A 15,833-nucleotide genomic window follows, 5' to 3' on the forward strand; every position below is an offset into this window, starting at 1 on the left:
TATATACACAGACTGAGGGAGGTAAGAAGGGAAGTGAATTATAATCAAAGAAGAAGACATGCCACACCTTGAAACAGAATGGCAAAATCCCAAACTTTCTCATGATACATTAAGGTCCTGATCTCGATCTCTCTCTCTCTCTCTCCCTCTCTCTCCCTCTCTCTCTCACACACACACACAGCATGGACATACAATGGGCCCGTGACATGCAATCCCTGAAAGGTCATCTAGAGGCATGCTGCGACATGTGAAACATAAGCATTATCTAACCCAGTATTGTTGGCCCTAACATGTGATATGAAATCATCGCAGGTAATCGTCTCTGTAATTAGTGAAACACTGACCATCCAGATCAACAAAAGCCCTAAGAATGACAATAAGAGACAGATTCACAGAAAACCTGAATAAACAACAGTCTGTGGTGAAGCATGAGTACCACATGTCTGAAAACCTGAGTAAACAAACAGTCTGTGGTGAAGCATGAGTACCACATGTTGGAAATGGTGAGAACCACTACATTTGCTATCTTTTCTTGCATTTCATTTATAAACACGGAATACAAGACGGAAAAGGCACAAGTAACTGCCTTATAACCTTGAAAATAGTGAAGCTCTCACATGGATCTAGCAATAAACATTCCACATGATACCCAAATGATATGCATGGCAAAGCGCAGAGGAGTTCCACAGAAACTGACCTCAAAATCCCCCCAAGTTATCTAGTTTGCCGTTACTACCTATATTCAATGGTTTCTCCCATGGCCAATATGGTCATCATCTCCATCCTCTGGTGAGTGGCAAGCCCCAGCCAGTCCATGACCACCTCTTCCTGTGAATGTCAAAGCAAATATCACAACATGGGACCAGGGACTTCTACTGTTTCGATACCCAATTACACATGATTCTTGAAAAACACATCAATTGATGATAGATAATGGTTGCCACAGTACTGAACTTCTACCTCACAACAGTGTGGCATAACATTAACAGCCACCACGAGGAGATACCAAATCCCCAAACAATGTCTAAGCAATTACTAGAGAACTAAAAACTCAGAAGGTTTATAATTTGAAAAAGATTTGGCATGTACAAAATTCATTTAAAACAAAATTGGGACGTATGTATCTCATGGAAAGATACTAGAAATCCTACAAACAATTATAAAATTTAAAAGGAGTTTCAATTTTCAAATAGAAGTTGCAAATTTTGGAGATTTCTCATTAGAATTCATTAAAATTATCTGAGAAAAACTATACCTAAATTTCACAAGATATTTTAGTATTATGCTGTTAGTATATTGAGGCAGAACTCCTGTTAGGCACAGCCCAAGCATGAATAATCATGCTCTAAACCTCACGAATATCAAACCATTTTCACAAGATATTTTAGTATTATGCTGTTAGTATATTGGGGCAGAACTCCTGTTAGGCACAGCCCAAGCATGAATACTCATGCTCTAAACCTCACGAATATCAAACCATTCCAGCAAAATGAAAGTCTTCTTCCTAATTTGTGTTACTCTACCCAAACTTCTAAGTTGCAACAAAAGGATAACCCAAAGAGGACATCATGAAAGTGTTGACACATCCACAAAACCCAAAAAAAGATATGGATATATTGAATCTCACCTGTCAAATCAATGTCCACATCACTTCTAGGATCAGAATCAATGTGACCGCCTCTCCAGTCAGTTGACCGTGAGGCCATCATATGCATCGACCGATGCTGCATTATATAGTTACCACTCCCCATGCTTTGATCCTCATTCCCTCTACCAGATATTCTTGGCGAAGAACTCTCTGGCAAGGATCGAAAATTCATAGGCATCGCCCCAACCATGGATGTAGACAATTTGCTGCCAGATGCCTCAGATTTCCCATCCTGATTTGGATCCTTCTTCCCATCAACGACAAAGGAACCAACAATTACCTGCACATTTTTGGATATTTAGTTGTTCAGTAGGATATGATGCAGAAAGTTTCAGGCATGGAAAAGGATGATGTTCAAAGTTGGGAAAAGTTACCTGAACGGGACAAGCTGCCACAAGAGGCCCTCCAACACCACCCCCCACAATACGCCCATCAGACCCAGACAAACACACACTAACCCCCCCGGTTCTTGAGAACGTTCCCCCAGTCTCAGAAAACAGGAAAGACCCAGAGAGTGAGAGAATCTCAAACCGCCCCTGAAATAAGAAAAGGAGGGTTTCATGAAAGCAGTTAACAAAACCCAAAACATGGTCAGCAAACATCTACGTGCCAAATGCCCAATTTATGCAGAAATTCAAAGGGTTAAAAGGCAACATACTTTTGGCTAATGTACTGAGATTCAATTGATCATATTCTACATATTGAATATTATATGCATACAAAGGTCAGACAAGTTAATGATGCCCCCAAGAAGTGGTTGCTTCATATTCTGATGACATGCACTGTACTATGAGGAAACAAATTGGAGAACAGATCTGTGATACCTTCTAAACTTCAGTGACCATTATTTAATGCCACATTCAGGAATAAGCATTTGTGTACTAAAAAGGATTCACACTGACCATGAGCATCATGCTCAAGCAATCTAGAAAGGAAATATGACAAGCAGTTTGTGTCTGAATTGTCAGGGCATCAAATACAGTACACCAACATAGTCCAAACCATTGACACATCCCTGAAATAGATGTAAGATAAAACGGTTTTTATTTTATTAAAAAAAATGTATAGAATAAGATTATGGCATAAAAATCAAAACAACTCGCAAATTTATAAATGCTTCAGAATAGTCAAATGATATATAATTGTCATTACAGACACAAGCATGCATGCACACACACGCATATATATAGACAAACCTATTTTTGTCGTTACAGACACATGACCATGCAAAAACACACGCACATATAGAGGGAGAGGCAATAAATCGAATATTTTTTTCTTTTTTTTGAAAGATATAAAGATGGAGGAAGATCATAAGCACATTTAGTTGTTCCAAAAGGAAATAGAAAATAGAATCAAATCACCAAAACTAAGCACAGCATATAGACTGCTTACAATAGCGTACACATGCACATGTTATACATACAGCATTCCCAGGGATACTGCATTTTACAAGCATTTCATAAAGGGAGCATATACAATGTATCAAAAACATCAACAAATAGAAGCCAAATCCACAATACACAAGAAAAATTGTGACCAAAATAATCAACTACTGACAATATATCAATCTAGACAAAGAAAACACATATGACAATTGCAGAACACATCATACTGGAATTTATGGTACCCAGCTCCCAGAGGTAAGTATTTTCAGTGGGCAGAACAAATTCAAGCATGTGAAAATCTGGTTAGACTAATCAAACTTACAAGAACAGGGTGAGCAAGAGATTATAAATAAGTTTTTTCTTTTTTTTTTTTGAATGAAAGATCACAAATAAAAGTTTGATATAATAAAAATAAATTCTAGACCAGATGAGTATGATTGACTGGAGAATCTGAAATTATTTTAAATATGAAAAATACTATTCCATTTATTTTTATTTTTTTTGAGAACTGTTAACATTTGTATTGATAATAAAAGAAAGATACAAGAGATTAGTATAATCCAAGAGTACCTAACACCTAGGACTCCAGGTAAAAAGAATAGGTCAACAGACCGTGTACAAAATGGGGTTATAAGATTATCCCCTTACAAAGTATATTGTAGATGTACAAAAAAGATGTAAACAAGACCGAAAGTGTATGTCCAGAAGTCCAGAAGGGGTTCAAGTAAAGTGCAATCTTTGTGCCCAAACCAAGAACGAACCGCTGTAGTGCCAAATCTTCAGCGCAGGCCATGGCTCTGTCGGCCAGTAGATCGGCAAACCCGTTTGACGTTGTTGAGATAGGCGTCCATTTATATTTTCGAGAACAGAGTGGTAAAAGTCAAATCCTTCTTTCCAATATGCAACATCCAATAAACAGATTCAATACCTTTTCTCAGTTGGTGAAGAAGAGACAAACTTGGCCAAGAAGCCTGATAGGGAATTCTCCAAAACTTAAAGCTGGAAGGATTCTGATTTAACCATATGAGAGTTACTTATGCTAGACAATAAAGCTATCATTGTATTGGCGGATTTCCTTAATTCCTAACACCTGAAAATTCCCAGAAACCTGTGACTCTGAAACATAATGATAAGTAGTCCATAATCCCTAGGAAAACCACTAAATCTATCCAAATGTAGGTAAATCAACCTAAATCTGACCAAATGAGTCCGAAGATAACCTAATTGATCCAGACTATTACAGAACAATGCAGAAACATCAGGAAACAGCCAATCGTGATCCCCGAAACAAGCCATCATACTGCCAATAGACTGGACCAGATGGTCTCCGAAATCATCCGACATTGAGCTTGATTCAACGACGTGGGATGCGTCACTTGGCCTGGTGGGGCCAGCGATGCGATATGTGTCGCTGACAATTCTGAGGCCCAGAAATTTCTGGAATCTCAGGGATGTAAATTTGGGGTTCCTTTTTCACCTTCTAGAATCTTTTGGACTTTGTTGAATGATAGATTTGATAGATCTAGAAGCCTAATCCTATTATTCTTTTGTTGACTGATAGATTTGATAGATCTAGAAGCCTAATCCTATTATTTTTTTTTTTTGAAATTGTTTGCTGTAGAAGCGTAATCCTATTAGATTTCGAATTCTAGACATAAGCCTAGAAATCATAATCTTAATGGAACTAGTGCCTAATTAGAAGCCCATATAAACGCTCCCTAGTTCCTTTTAAATTCATTACCAAAAAGAACTAAAAACCCTTAGAAATTAAGCTTGAGAGAAATTCCTTAGAAATTAGGTCAAAATTTTCTTAGGCTACAGAAACCCCGAGGTGACCTAACCTTGAGCTCTATCCTAATTATCCATAAAACCCTAATTTTCAAATTATAAGCCTCAGGATGAGCATCCCTAAGCATCAAACCCCTAGGAAGAACATATTCCCAAGTACAAATTCTTCAAGAAACAAGAAAGCAAAGGAGAAAATCAACCTACGGTATAATAGGGTCCCAAGTCCAAGTCTTCAGATGTCCCACGCCAACGGGCTCAGTTCAGGTAAGTTTTCTTCCTTTTCTTTAATTTAAATTTCAATTTATTTTCTATGTTTTCTTGTTTAATTACGTTTGGGTTTTTACGTGATTTCAAGCCAGCTCTACTGACGGTGTGTGAGGAGAAGATTTATTCATGCAGAGCCATCTTTTCATATGTTGCAATTCGACAGACCCCACTATTCTCTATCGATATTTCAATCGTTTAGTTTGAAGCATAAATTAGAGCATAAATCAAGGAGGACTTCCACAAAAGATACTCTGGATTTAGCTGTAAACAGTTTGGCACCCACCGTGGGGCATGTCGAGCTTAATTTTGCATCAAAATCCATCAAGAAAATGATGCGGAATACACATTCCAAAGCCTGTTTCTGACCAATTAGGAACCTAAGATTACAATATGGAACAAATTTGACCTCCAGAAAGGCCCAGTAAGAAATGGCGCATTTTGGGTCTCAGGTAAGAGACAAACTGAAGGTGCATACTGCATCATCAATCTGTTATGGACCCGCCAGGCCTCTAGGGACGCATTGTGCGTCACTGACAATAGCCTGGACAGCCACGCACAACGTGTAGCTAACCGAACCAGGCCCCAGAACTCTCCGCTGAGACCATTTCGACCCCTGTGGTCATCTCCAAGGGCATGTTTCTTCCTGTCACCTCTGTTTCCTGATTTATTTCCAGTTAAAGTATTATTAAAATTAATTTCCTTGTATTAAATTCTTCGATTTCTTGTCATACTTGTTAGCGGCTTTCATTGCTACACGTTCTCCACACACATGCACATATGCTCTTTTCCACACCTTTTGCACACAAATACCTCTGAAAAACTATTTTTAAAATTTTTTGGGAACCCGAAGTCAGCATTAATGCTAAGAGGGGAACCTAACTATTGGCAGAGGGACTGTTGGGGATTCCACAACTTTAACTATGAGTTCCCCTCAGCAATTCTTTGCCCCATAGCACCCCACATACAGTAAGAACCATAGAAATACCCATAAGGGTGGCATGGGGCTTACGTGGGTACCCATTGAGACCTAGCCATGTTTCAACTTTTCTCAGTTAGGAACCCCAGCTAAACCGTAAACCTACCTATAGAACTAGGTCAAATTTTTCAAACCTTTTGTGTGGTGTTTTGCTTAGCCTAATCTTGGTTAGCTTTGTCTGTGATTGTCCTGGTCTATCGTAGTTAGGTCCGAGTCTTTAGTCTTCGTATAGATTAGGAGCCCTGGACCACCAGGTCTGCAAGACCCATGGCACCCTGAGTAGTCAAGGGATCAAACCAGGGGCAATCCTCCAAGACATGGGTATTACGCTTAAGTCTGGTCAGCATGACCAAGGTAGGTCAAATGTCCTTGAACCCTTGCGTCATACAACACAAGCCGATTAACCCCAGTGGTCAGTTACCATCTCATCATTCTAACCCTGATAACCAGTCCATCAGAGGGCAAGTTAGGGTACCCAATCATGTCTCTGGTCACCATGATACTGCCAGGGGCAGTTCATATATCCGCCCTTACACCAATCTTAAGTCAGGGTCCTGGCCCTGAGTCAACACCAAGCAAACCCTAAGGTGCCTGCATTCGTGCAAGACCTAGCAAACCAAGGATATACCATTCAACTTTGTCGACATAGGCAAGGTTTGCCAAAAGTACAAACCCTTGGTCACTTCCGGCTAACCGGCTCAAACCAGGTTAACCCTCGCAGCCAATCACTGAAGAGTCATGGACCATCCACTAGGAGTAGATCACCTAGACAAGGGTCTGGCTCTGGTTGCCAACCTTCACGCCAAGGGCACCTCCTAGACCCGACTAACAAAGGTCAAAGGTCCAATCACCACAATTGCCCTAGGGCTCACTCCCACTCATCCATTAGTAACACACAGTTTTGCAAGGTTTATTGAGAAACCTAGTGAGTCAAGGTGAGCCCAACCAAGCTCAACCAAATAATTTAGGAAGGTCCATAGGCCAACAACCAGTCTACCCAACCAGGCCAGTTCCCTGAGTTCAGCCTTTGGGGCAACCTAATCAATCAACTATCAGTCAGTACGAGCAGGTTACGTACCCTAAACTCAAGCACACAATCCTTCTTAGTCAACCAGCCGGCAGTTCCAACAGCTTAGTTAGCAGACAAGAAAGCAAATATGAAGCATCTTCAAGGCTCTTCTGCGAGTTCTCAACTCCTAAAGCTTATATGCAAGAAACCTTAGAAAATCTCGAAAATCTACAGATGGGATTCATTATGCCGCAACTCAACAAAAAAAAATTCAGAAGCATGTAACTGCTTACTTACTTTCTGTACCAGTCTTGAGCGATCGACCCTATCACCTTAAGGTGACGTTCCAATACACCTTATCAAGAGGACCTCTGATGTGGCATCGAGAGGTTATGAAGGATAACCCTCATGCAATTCCAAGTGAGACATTCCAAAGATTTGAATGTCATTAATGAGGAAGCAAGCCTCGACCTATCATGCTAGGAGAACCTACTTCAATGGGGCAAAAGGATGATGAGTTATTCCCTAACTTTGGCGAGCGCTTTCGGAATCCCGCTTCTTGGGTTCTTGAATGCATTCTCACCAACTCTCATAAGATCAACATCCTTCTCGAGAACGTCACACCCGAATATAAATCCTTCTTCAATAAAAGTAATATGCCCTTCTACTTTGATGCTATGCTCGATGTGGCCACGCACTATGAATGGGCCAAGGATAAAGCCAGTTCTGTTGAACATCAGCCACTAGCTGCACCTCAACAATAGCCAAACCATGATGAAACTCCATAAAGTGGTGAACTTCATGAAGTGATAATCGATGAGTTGAAGGCCCGACCCAAGCCTATAATCGATGAGTCAAAGGCCTGACCCAAGCCTGAATCTCCTTCTCAAAGGCTTAGGTATGCATATAGAGCTCATTTCTACACATCGCAAATGCAAGGGGGCCCGCCTAGAGAATTCACTTCCATAAAAGAATCATGAGTCATGTTCTAAAGATACCACTTGAGAACAAACTTGTTCAATTGACTACGGCTCGGATTCCTGCCCTTCATATTGGAGACAAATCAAGGTGGTGCGAATGGCAGCAAAACCATGCCCATGACACTGAAAAATGCCTTGCCCTTGGCACATTGCCCAAGACTGTATTGATAAAGGCATCTAAGAGTTACAAAGGAGACTAAAGAGAGACGAGCCTACTTCTACTCCTAATATGAAAGAGAGAGTCACTGCCATCTCAAATCCAGATAATACCATTGACACAGATAAAGAAGAGGAGACAACTTCAGCCTCCTAAACAACAGATCAGCCAGGAACCTTGTCGAAGCCTGAAGATCACCCAACATGGCCTTAGGGCAGAGGAAGAAACCAGTCTGAGAACCCAATTAGCTGAAGATCAAGACGAGCATAAACTCACTCATGACTTCTGGCCAGGGATCCTCAAAATCACAATGATGAGGACTGCCTTAGCCCCAGTTTTATTATTCAAGATTGGATTGAAGAACAAACTACCCCACAAAGAATCCCAATCATAATTGCAGCTGCGTACTCACAGGAAAGCCAAGATATCCGCATTATAGACAACAAAACAAAGGTAAAAATCCAATCAATCCGTTCTTTCAAAATAAATGCATTAGACAGCCCACACACATGGGATAATGAACCAAACCCCAAGGGATCAGACACGTGTCCCTCTCAAGTTCAGGTAATGAAAGATGATTTGAAAGATTCATCCCCTCAATAACCTATAGAAGAAGTTGATCTCTTAAAAGAATCAATGAGGCCCACCTTGGCCACCTTCACCAAACTTACTAGCAGACCCACCTATTTGGGATGAAGAGCCAAGCCTAGAGGATTCAATTGAACCGCCCTCTAAGGTCGGCTCAACAGTTGATAATGAAAAGGTGAGAACGAAACTTACCCAATTTTCAAGATCCAATCTCACTATCTCTACAAGAGTCAAACAAGGTCAATCTCCTAGAAATTCTAAGGGGACCATCTCCACCACTTTCGGAAGATTTTCTGGATAACCCTCCTTGGGATAAAGACCTTAATCTCGAAGACCTAACCAAGCTAACCCCTCAAGAAAGTCCAATGGATGACCACTTAAGTGGGACAAAGAATCAAAATAAAAGGATCCCCCAGAAATCAACAGGGGCAGGGGTACGACTCCTTTGCGTGGGGCACCCCAAGATCAAGATGATCCAGCTGATGGGACACAAATTTCATCCAATGTAGAAGACCCAATCAAGGCTGTCCCATCAAACAAACCAAAAGGGGCAGTCTTATCCAAGGAAAGATAATTCAATAGGAGCAGCCGGTGAGGCTGAGCCCTTATCCGATGATCCTCATTATGCTGTAAGGCACAAAAATGGAGAAGCACCCGAACCCTTAATCCAAAAGTCTTGCCTAGGCTCGAGTACTGAGGATGGGTCCAGTATGGGGGTAATTCCTCAAAAGGAGCAAGAAATTCTAGCTGAAAACAACTATTGAAAAGGAGTTGGGTGATCACTCACCACTTTCAAAAACCCAAGTGAGGTATTCATGCCCCACTTCGCCACAATGCTTCAGGGCATTTACACCCAAGGAATCAGAAGTAAGAATTATACTTTTAACAAGGAAGAACTTGACGAGCTTAGTCACCCAAGCAAGAGATTGAAGGACTACAAAACTGAGACTGATTCCAAGTCTGAGCGTCAAGGTTCATGTGGAGCAGATCAAATGGGACTCAACAGGAACTCGGCAACCGCCGTCGAAGAGATGTTGGAAGTAAATTTAGGGGTGAGGGTGATCCAAGGATAACCGAAATTAGAACCTCCCTGCTACCTAGAGAATGGAAAAAGATGACCGAGTTCTTGAGTAAATACAAGGAAGTTTTGACCCAGTCCTACAGCAAAAGACCGACAAACAAGCAACATTAAATAAAGGGGCAAAATCAAAAAGAGACTCTATCTTCAAGCAAAAAAGTCAAAAAAGGGGAAAAGCCGCCCAAAGATTCAAGTCAAAAGCCTTAACTACCTACAAAAGTCGAATCATATGGTGGAACCCCAAAAAAAAAATCCACGGGGCTGAAAATCTGAAAAGGAACCCCAGGCATTCGAAAAAAGGCTGTCAGCAAAAAATTTGAAAGGAACAATGTGCGAACGATGAAAAAAAAAAAGAGAAAAAAAAGATGAATCCCAAAAGTTAAGGACGCCTACAAAATTCAAAGCACATTAAACGACACTCAAAGTTTCATTAAAAATTAAGAAAAGGAAGTCTAATACCTAAAAAAGAATCAAGAAGGTCCTAGAAGTGCAAAGAGAACGCTGGTCAAGTCCACAAAAGCCAACGGGCATTAGTCAGGCAGACCACGGTTAAGGTATTCTTCAAGTAAAACCTGTAGGATCTTGACTATATGAACTTCAAAGGGAGTGGTGGCGAAACGAAATTGGAAGTCCAAGGAGATCCTAAGTACTTAGGGGCAATATCTCGCATTCTTGAAGACACTAGTTCATTAGAAGACCTCGAACAACTCTTTGGATTGTGACATGAGGGCTAAGATTTCAAGATGCGACCCACATTTTTTTAAAAGAATTTTTTAAAAAGAATCTCTTTCCAAAAGAGAAAATCTTCCCGACGGCAAGAGCCGAAACTGCTAACCGGGTCATTTTTCAAAAAAATCTCCCTTTCTTCAATATCTTCTAGTTTTTTATTTTGTTTCAAACTCTATTTTTACGAGCAATTCCAAGATGGCTACTTTTCGAATGTGATCCCCCAAAAACTTTAATTTCTTTTTAAAATTGTACACCCGGCACCTACTTTTGTTTCCAAAATTTTTCTTTATTTTCAAAATCTTCAAAAATGTTTTCTAAAATGGAGTTGGAAATCCCATACATGATGTAATCGCATTTCTGCCTTCTCAGAAACTTTTGAAGAATGAGATGAAAACCTTTTGGAAAGCCTTCCTAATAAGTCGGAGAAAGGGAACTAAGAAGTACCCAAATTCAAAAATTGAGAAATGGAAAGCCTAAGATCAAGTGGCATGGCCGGAAAATCAAGTCCGGAGTCTGATGGCGAACCTGCATAAAGAAAAATCCCAAAAAACATTTCATGTCGGGAAACCCTAGGATGAAAGTGACTGAGTAGGATGACATGGCATCTCGAGGATGCTCCAAAAATGGACTAGTGTTCCCTATGACCATTTGGTATTAGGAACACTTGCAAGGTTGAATACTGATAGCATGTGTCAACTTCTTCGTCGCCCACCTATTCCTCAAAGAACAGGGTGCACCAAAGAGGGGTAACTGTAGGGACCAAAAATTCTTAGAAACTTGTGACCCTAAAACACAGGGACCATACCAGCCTTAGGACACCTTCCAGTAGTCCATAATCCCTAGGAAAACCACTAAACAACTAATCGCAATACCCAAAACAAGTCCAAATTTAATCAGACTACCACCACACTAGACCGAACTGTCTTCAGAATCATCTGCCACTGGGCTTGGTTCAGCGACACAGGTTGCATCGCTCAACCTGGTGGGCCCAGCATCTTGTATCGCATTGCGACACTTCTGAGGTCCAGATATTTCTGGAATCCCAGGGACATGATTTTTGGGTCCTATTTTGACCTTCTGGAAGCTTCTAGATTTTGTTGAATGACAAATTTGACTAATCTAGGAGCCTAATCCTATTAGGTTAAGAATACTAGAGATAAGCCTAGAAGTCTTAATCCTAATGGAATTGGTGCCCTACTAGAAGCCTATATAGACCCTACCTAGTTCCTTTTTATTCACAACCAAAAATAACTAAATATCCCATAAAAAACCAATTATGCCTTTGTGGCAATAGATATAGTGCATCAAAATAGATTTTCAAAGTCAAAATGTATATCCTAGATACAACATTCAAAAAATTGCGTCTCCGAGATACAAAAAGATCCAAGTTTTAAATATTGACAACATCAATGCCTCTACCAACAAGTAAAAGGTTCAAAAAAAACATGTGTACATATGGGTGTCAAGTATCCCACACTGATATGACAACCTAACAGAATATTTCATGCAAAATAGACATAGCCCATCATAGTTCAAAAAATTAGGCTGCCAAGCCACCTGGGTAGGGCGGCCTCACCATCCTTCACTAGGCCTATGCGGCCTAGTGCAGGGCGGTGACTTTGGGCAGCCAACTAGTTGCCTAGGGCACCACCTAGGCAGTCACGCAGCGCCTGAGCGCCTGCCCATAGCTCTTTTGGCGAAGACAGAAATTGTCCTCGACAAAAAGCAAACAACAAAATGTAATTTCCCCCCTTTAAAAGGCGGGACCGCTGGAGATAGTATTTGGGGGGCATTTTGACCCCCAAATCCTTAGAGTACTCTATTTGAGCCCTAAAAACTATTTTTTTAGCTCAAAATCAAATTTCTTTAAGCATCAAATTCAAACTCCAAGAATTTCGATTTCACATTAGACCTGAAACTTTTTGGGGATTAAGCGGTTATAAAGGAGAGCTTTTGGCAACCGAAAGTCACTAATTCAAGCCTACTTCAATTGGTTTGAAAAGGTTAGTATATTTAATTGTTTATGTTTAACGTTTCATATGTTTTTGTGAGTATTGTGACAACCGAAAGTTACCTAGAACAACAACGGTTAGGAGGGGCAATTTGGTTCAAGTGGAAGACTCTCAAAGGACAACGGAAGGCTCAAAAGGACATAGATGGAAGTAATGAGAAGAGATTTTTGATGACTTATGGTCTGACCGAGGGTATGGCCCAAATAAGGCTCGGATGAAACTTCACGAGTGTTTCTTTTTTTTTTTAGGGTTTGTTATTTTTGCGATTATAATATACTTTTGGCTACATTTCTCATTATAATGCAAATTTGAAAATTTATAGTATTATCTTTTTCTATGTTTGGCTTTGTTTCTAACTAATAATGCAAATTCGAAAATATTACTCTATGTTTGGCTATGTTTCTAATTTCTTAATGCAAAGTTGAAATTTCTTTTGAAATTGATGGAAAATTGTGAACTCATGTTATATTTTTGGCTATGCTTGGCTTTGTTTCTAATTTATAATGCAAATTTGAAAATATTACTCTATGTTTGGCCACGTTTAAATGGCTTTCATCATCATCAAAGCCTTATCCCAAACTACTTGGGGTTGGCTAAACAAATCTTGTTCTGCCAGTCTGCTCTATCAATGGCCATACCCTCATTATAATGCAAATTTGAAATATTTATAGTATATCTTTTTCTATGTCTGGCTTTGTTTCTAACTAATAATGCAAATTCGAAAATATTACTCTATGTTTGGCTATGTTTCTAATTCTTAATGCAAAGTTGAAATTTCTTTTGAAACTGATGCAAAATTGGGAACTTATTTTATATTTTTGGCTATGCTTGGCTTTGTTTCTAATTTATAATGCAAATTTGAAAATGTCGCTCTATGTTTGGCCATGTTTAAATGGCTTTCAACAGCCTTATCCCAACTATTTGGGGTTGGCTATACGAATCTTGTTCTTCCATTCTGTTCTATCAAGGGCCATACTCTCAGTGAGACCATATATCCCCATATCTCTTTTATAACTACTTACATCCATATTCCTTGAACATAATTAAATGGCTTTGTTTTGCTTAAATGGCTAATGATGTAAAATTTTGGGCAATTTCAAAGTTTTGCACTATTAGCCATGCAAATTTTAGATTTAAATGTAAATTTTTAGCATAGGTTAGATAGGTTTGAAATATGAAATCCGTCTCCCAATGGGACACCCAACTGCTTAGGCAGCTGCCCCCATATTCTTGAACATTGCAGCCCATTGCTAGCTCAAATAAAAAATTGTGCTACCAAAGGTTAGATTAATTTGCTAGTAGCAACTCCTATTACCTATATTGCATGGATATGGATACTTATGAGTCAAACAAGGGTAAGGGCTGTTGGATTCCCATCCTACGAAGAACAAGACTTAACTCAAAACAAAATAGAGTAGTCAATGGTCGATGAGCAAGAAGAATCACAAAAAAATATGTGCTGTCATTGTTTGTTGTAATACGTGTCCGACAAGGGTACATCATGCAAAAAGAAGAATCCATGTAACATAGTCCATGCCAAATGAGATTTTGTGAAAATAAATATTACATGTTTTCATAGATCACTCTCTCCATTGCAATCTCTATTTAACAGCTTCAGAATTGCAATTATCATATGGTTGATAAGTTTGGCTCTGATAAGTTTGGCAGCATACACATCATATTTGACCATTAGATATGGATAGACCAATAGCATGTAATTATGGTTACAGTTTGTTATCTAAAACTAAATGGATAACCCACAAGATATATATGATGCAACCAAAAAATACTCAAACTAATCAAATAAGGAAAAATGAAAGAATTCATTTTCCAGCAACATCAATACCATGACAACCAACCCAAGTTATTGAGAAAAAGTTCCCCTTACATCACTATGAGCAGACAAAGCTCTTCAGGTCAGAAGAAGTTAGAGTAGTGAGAAAAAGGCTAGGCAAGTACAACACAAGCTTGCCCAAGTTACTAGGGCCCTGCAGCCTACCGAGCTTGGAACCCCACTACTAACCCAAGGGATACTACTCATGAACTCGTCCAAGTTACAGAAGTAAACCGGGCTAGTTAGGATAAAGTCGGCAAGTTTCTGATAGACTCACCAACTCTGACAAAAATTTGCAAAAGAACAAAATAGAAAGTGAGGCAGAAAACATACCCCTTATTCACCATCTCTCTTTCAATAAAGCTCCTATTCATAAAATTTGAGATTTAAGCTTTTTTTTTGCATCATTAGCAGCTAAAAAGATTAGATTCAAGAGAAAAAAACCAAAAATCAAAAACCTGAGATATGAGAAAGTTTGATTTTCAAATTAGGATTTGGCTGAAGTTTTAAAAAATTGTGATTTCTTCGAAACCCTAGCTCGATCTTGGTTGAAAATTGTCCCGTTCGCCTATTTTTTTCGACAACAAAAAAAAAATTACAATCAAAGGCTTTTTGTTTTCTTATTATTTTTCTAATTTTTCCCCATTTTTTGGGATTTTCTGATGGGTGACCGAACCAACTCAGACCAAACTCAGCAAGTCCAGTAGGATTTGCTAAGCTGACTTGCTCCGGGTCCTTGGCAAGTCCCAGAGCATGTCTGAGATTTTAAACACTGAATTAGGGCATATGTTATTTAGCCACAATCATCAAATTTGTTAGAGCACAGAGCTGTATAGCCGAGATATTGCAAAGCACAAATACGAGATGAGATGAAGTGATGTGCCCATATAAATCATAGGGGTGTGTCAAGGAGGATAAGCCATGACGAACACTGGAACAGCTACAACTTCTGCATGACTGATCAAAGACAAGCAATGCAAGTTGGACATGTTTAAGGCATCTAAACCATAAAAATAAACTATCCCACATTTTCATTGACTTACAGTGGGAAAAAAAAAAAAAACCCAACAAAAGAGCCAAGCATCGAATACGGAAGGAGAGTTCCACCTCATAGGTCACATCTCCCCCAAGCATGGCAGGTTGACGTAGGGTAGCATTAGAAATGGATCCATTTGCTGACAGTATACAAACTGCACGCTTCCGTTGTTGCATGAAAGACATGATTTTCTGGGAGACATCCTACAAAACAATACTTAAATTTTCAGCAGGCACACAAAATCATAAACAAGATAAAATTTGATGATTTTGAGAATATAGAAACGTTCAGAAGGCACACGAAATCATAAAAATTATAAAATTTGATAATTTCAAAATCTGGT

At 39.5% G+C, this 15,833-nt stretch overlaps 1 protein-coding gene across 1 annotated transcript in view; it reads right to left on the minus strand.

The window, feature by feature from the left end:
• Positions 1 to 371: 371 nt before the first annotated feature.
• LOC18435059 (AT-hook motif nuclear-localized protein 14) overlaps positions 372 to 15,833 on the minus strand; it is a 33,480-nt gene continuing 18,018 nt past the window's right edge. The window contains exons 3-6 of the mRNA XM_006845116.4: positions 15,562 to 15,693; positions 2,023 to 2,184; positions 1,628 to 1,928; positions 372 to 828 (exon numbers count right to left, since the gene is read on the minus strand). Of these exons, the coding sequence (XP_006845179.1) occupies positions 743 to 828; positions 1,628 to 1,928; positions 2,023 to 2,184; positions 15,562 to 15,693 (681 nt within the window). The 3' untranslated portion in view covers positions 372 to 742. The remainder of the gene's footprint in view (positions 829 to 1,627; positions 1,929 to 2,022; positions 2,185 to 15,561; positions 15,694 to 15,833) is intronic.

Source organism: Amborella trichopoda, chromosome 6, assembly GCF_054954075.1.
Source record: "Amborella trichopoda isolate Santa Cruz 75 chromosome 6, AtrichopodaSantaCruz75HAP2 v2.0, whole genome shotgun sequence".
NCBI classification, from domain to species: domain Eukaryota; kingdom Viridiplantae; phylum Streptophyta; class Magnoliopsida; order Amborellales; family Amborellaceae; genus Amborella; species Amborella trichopoda.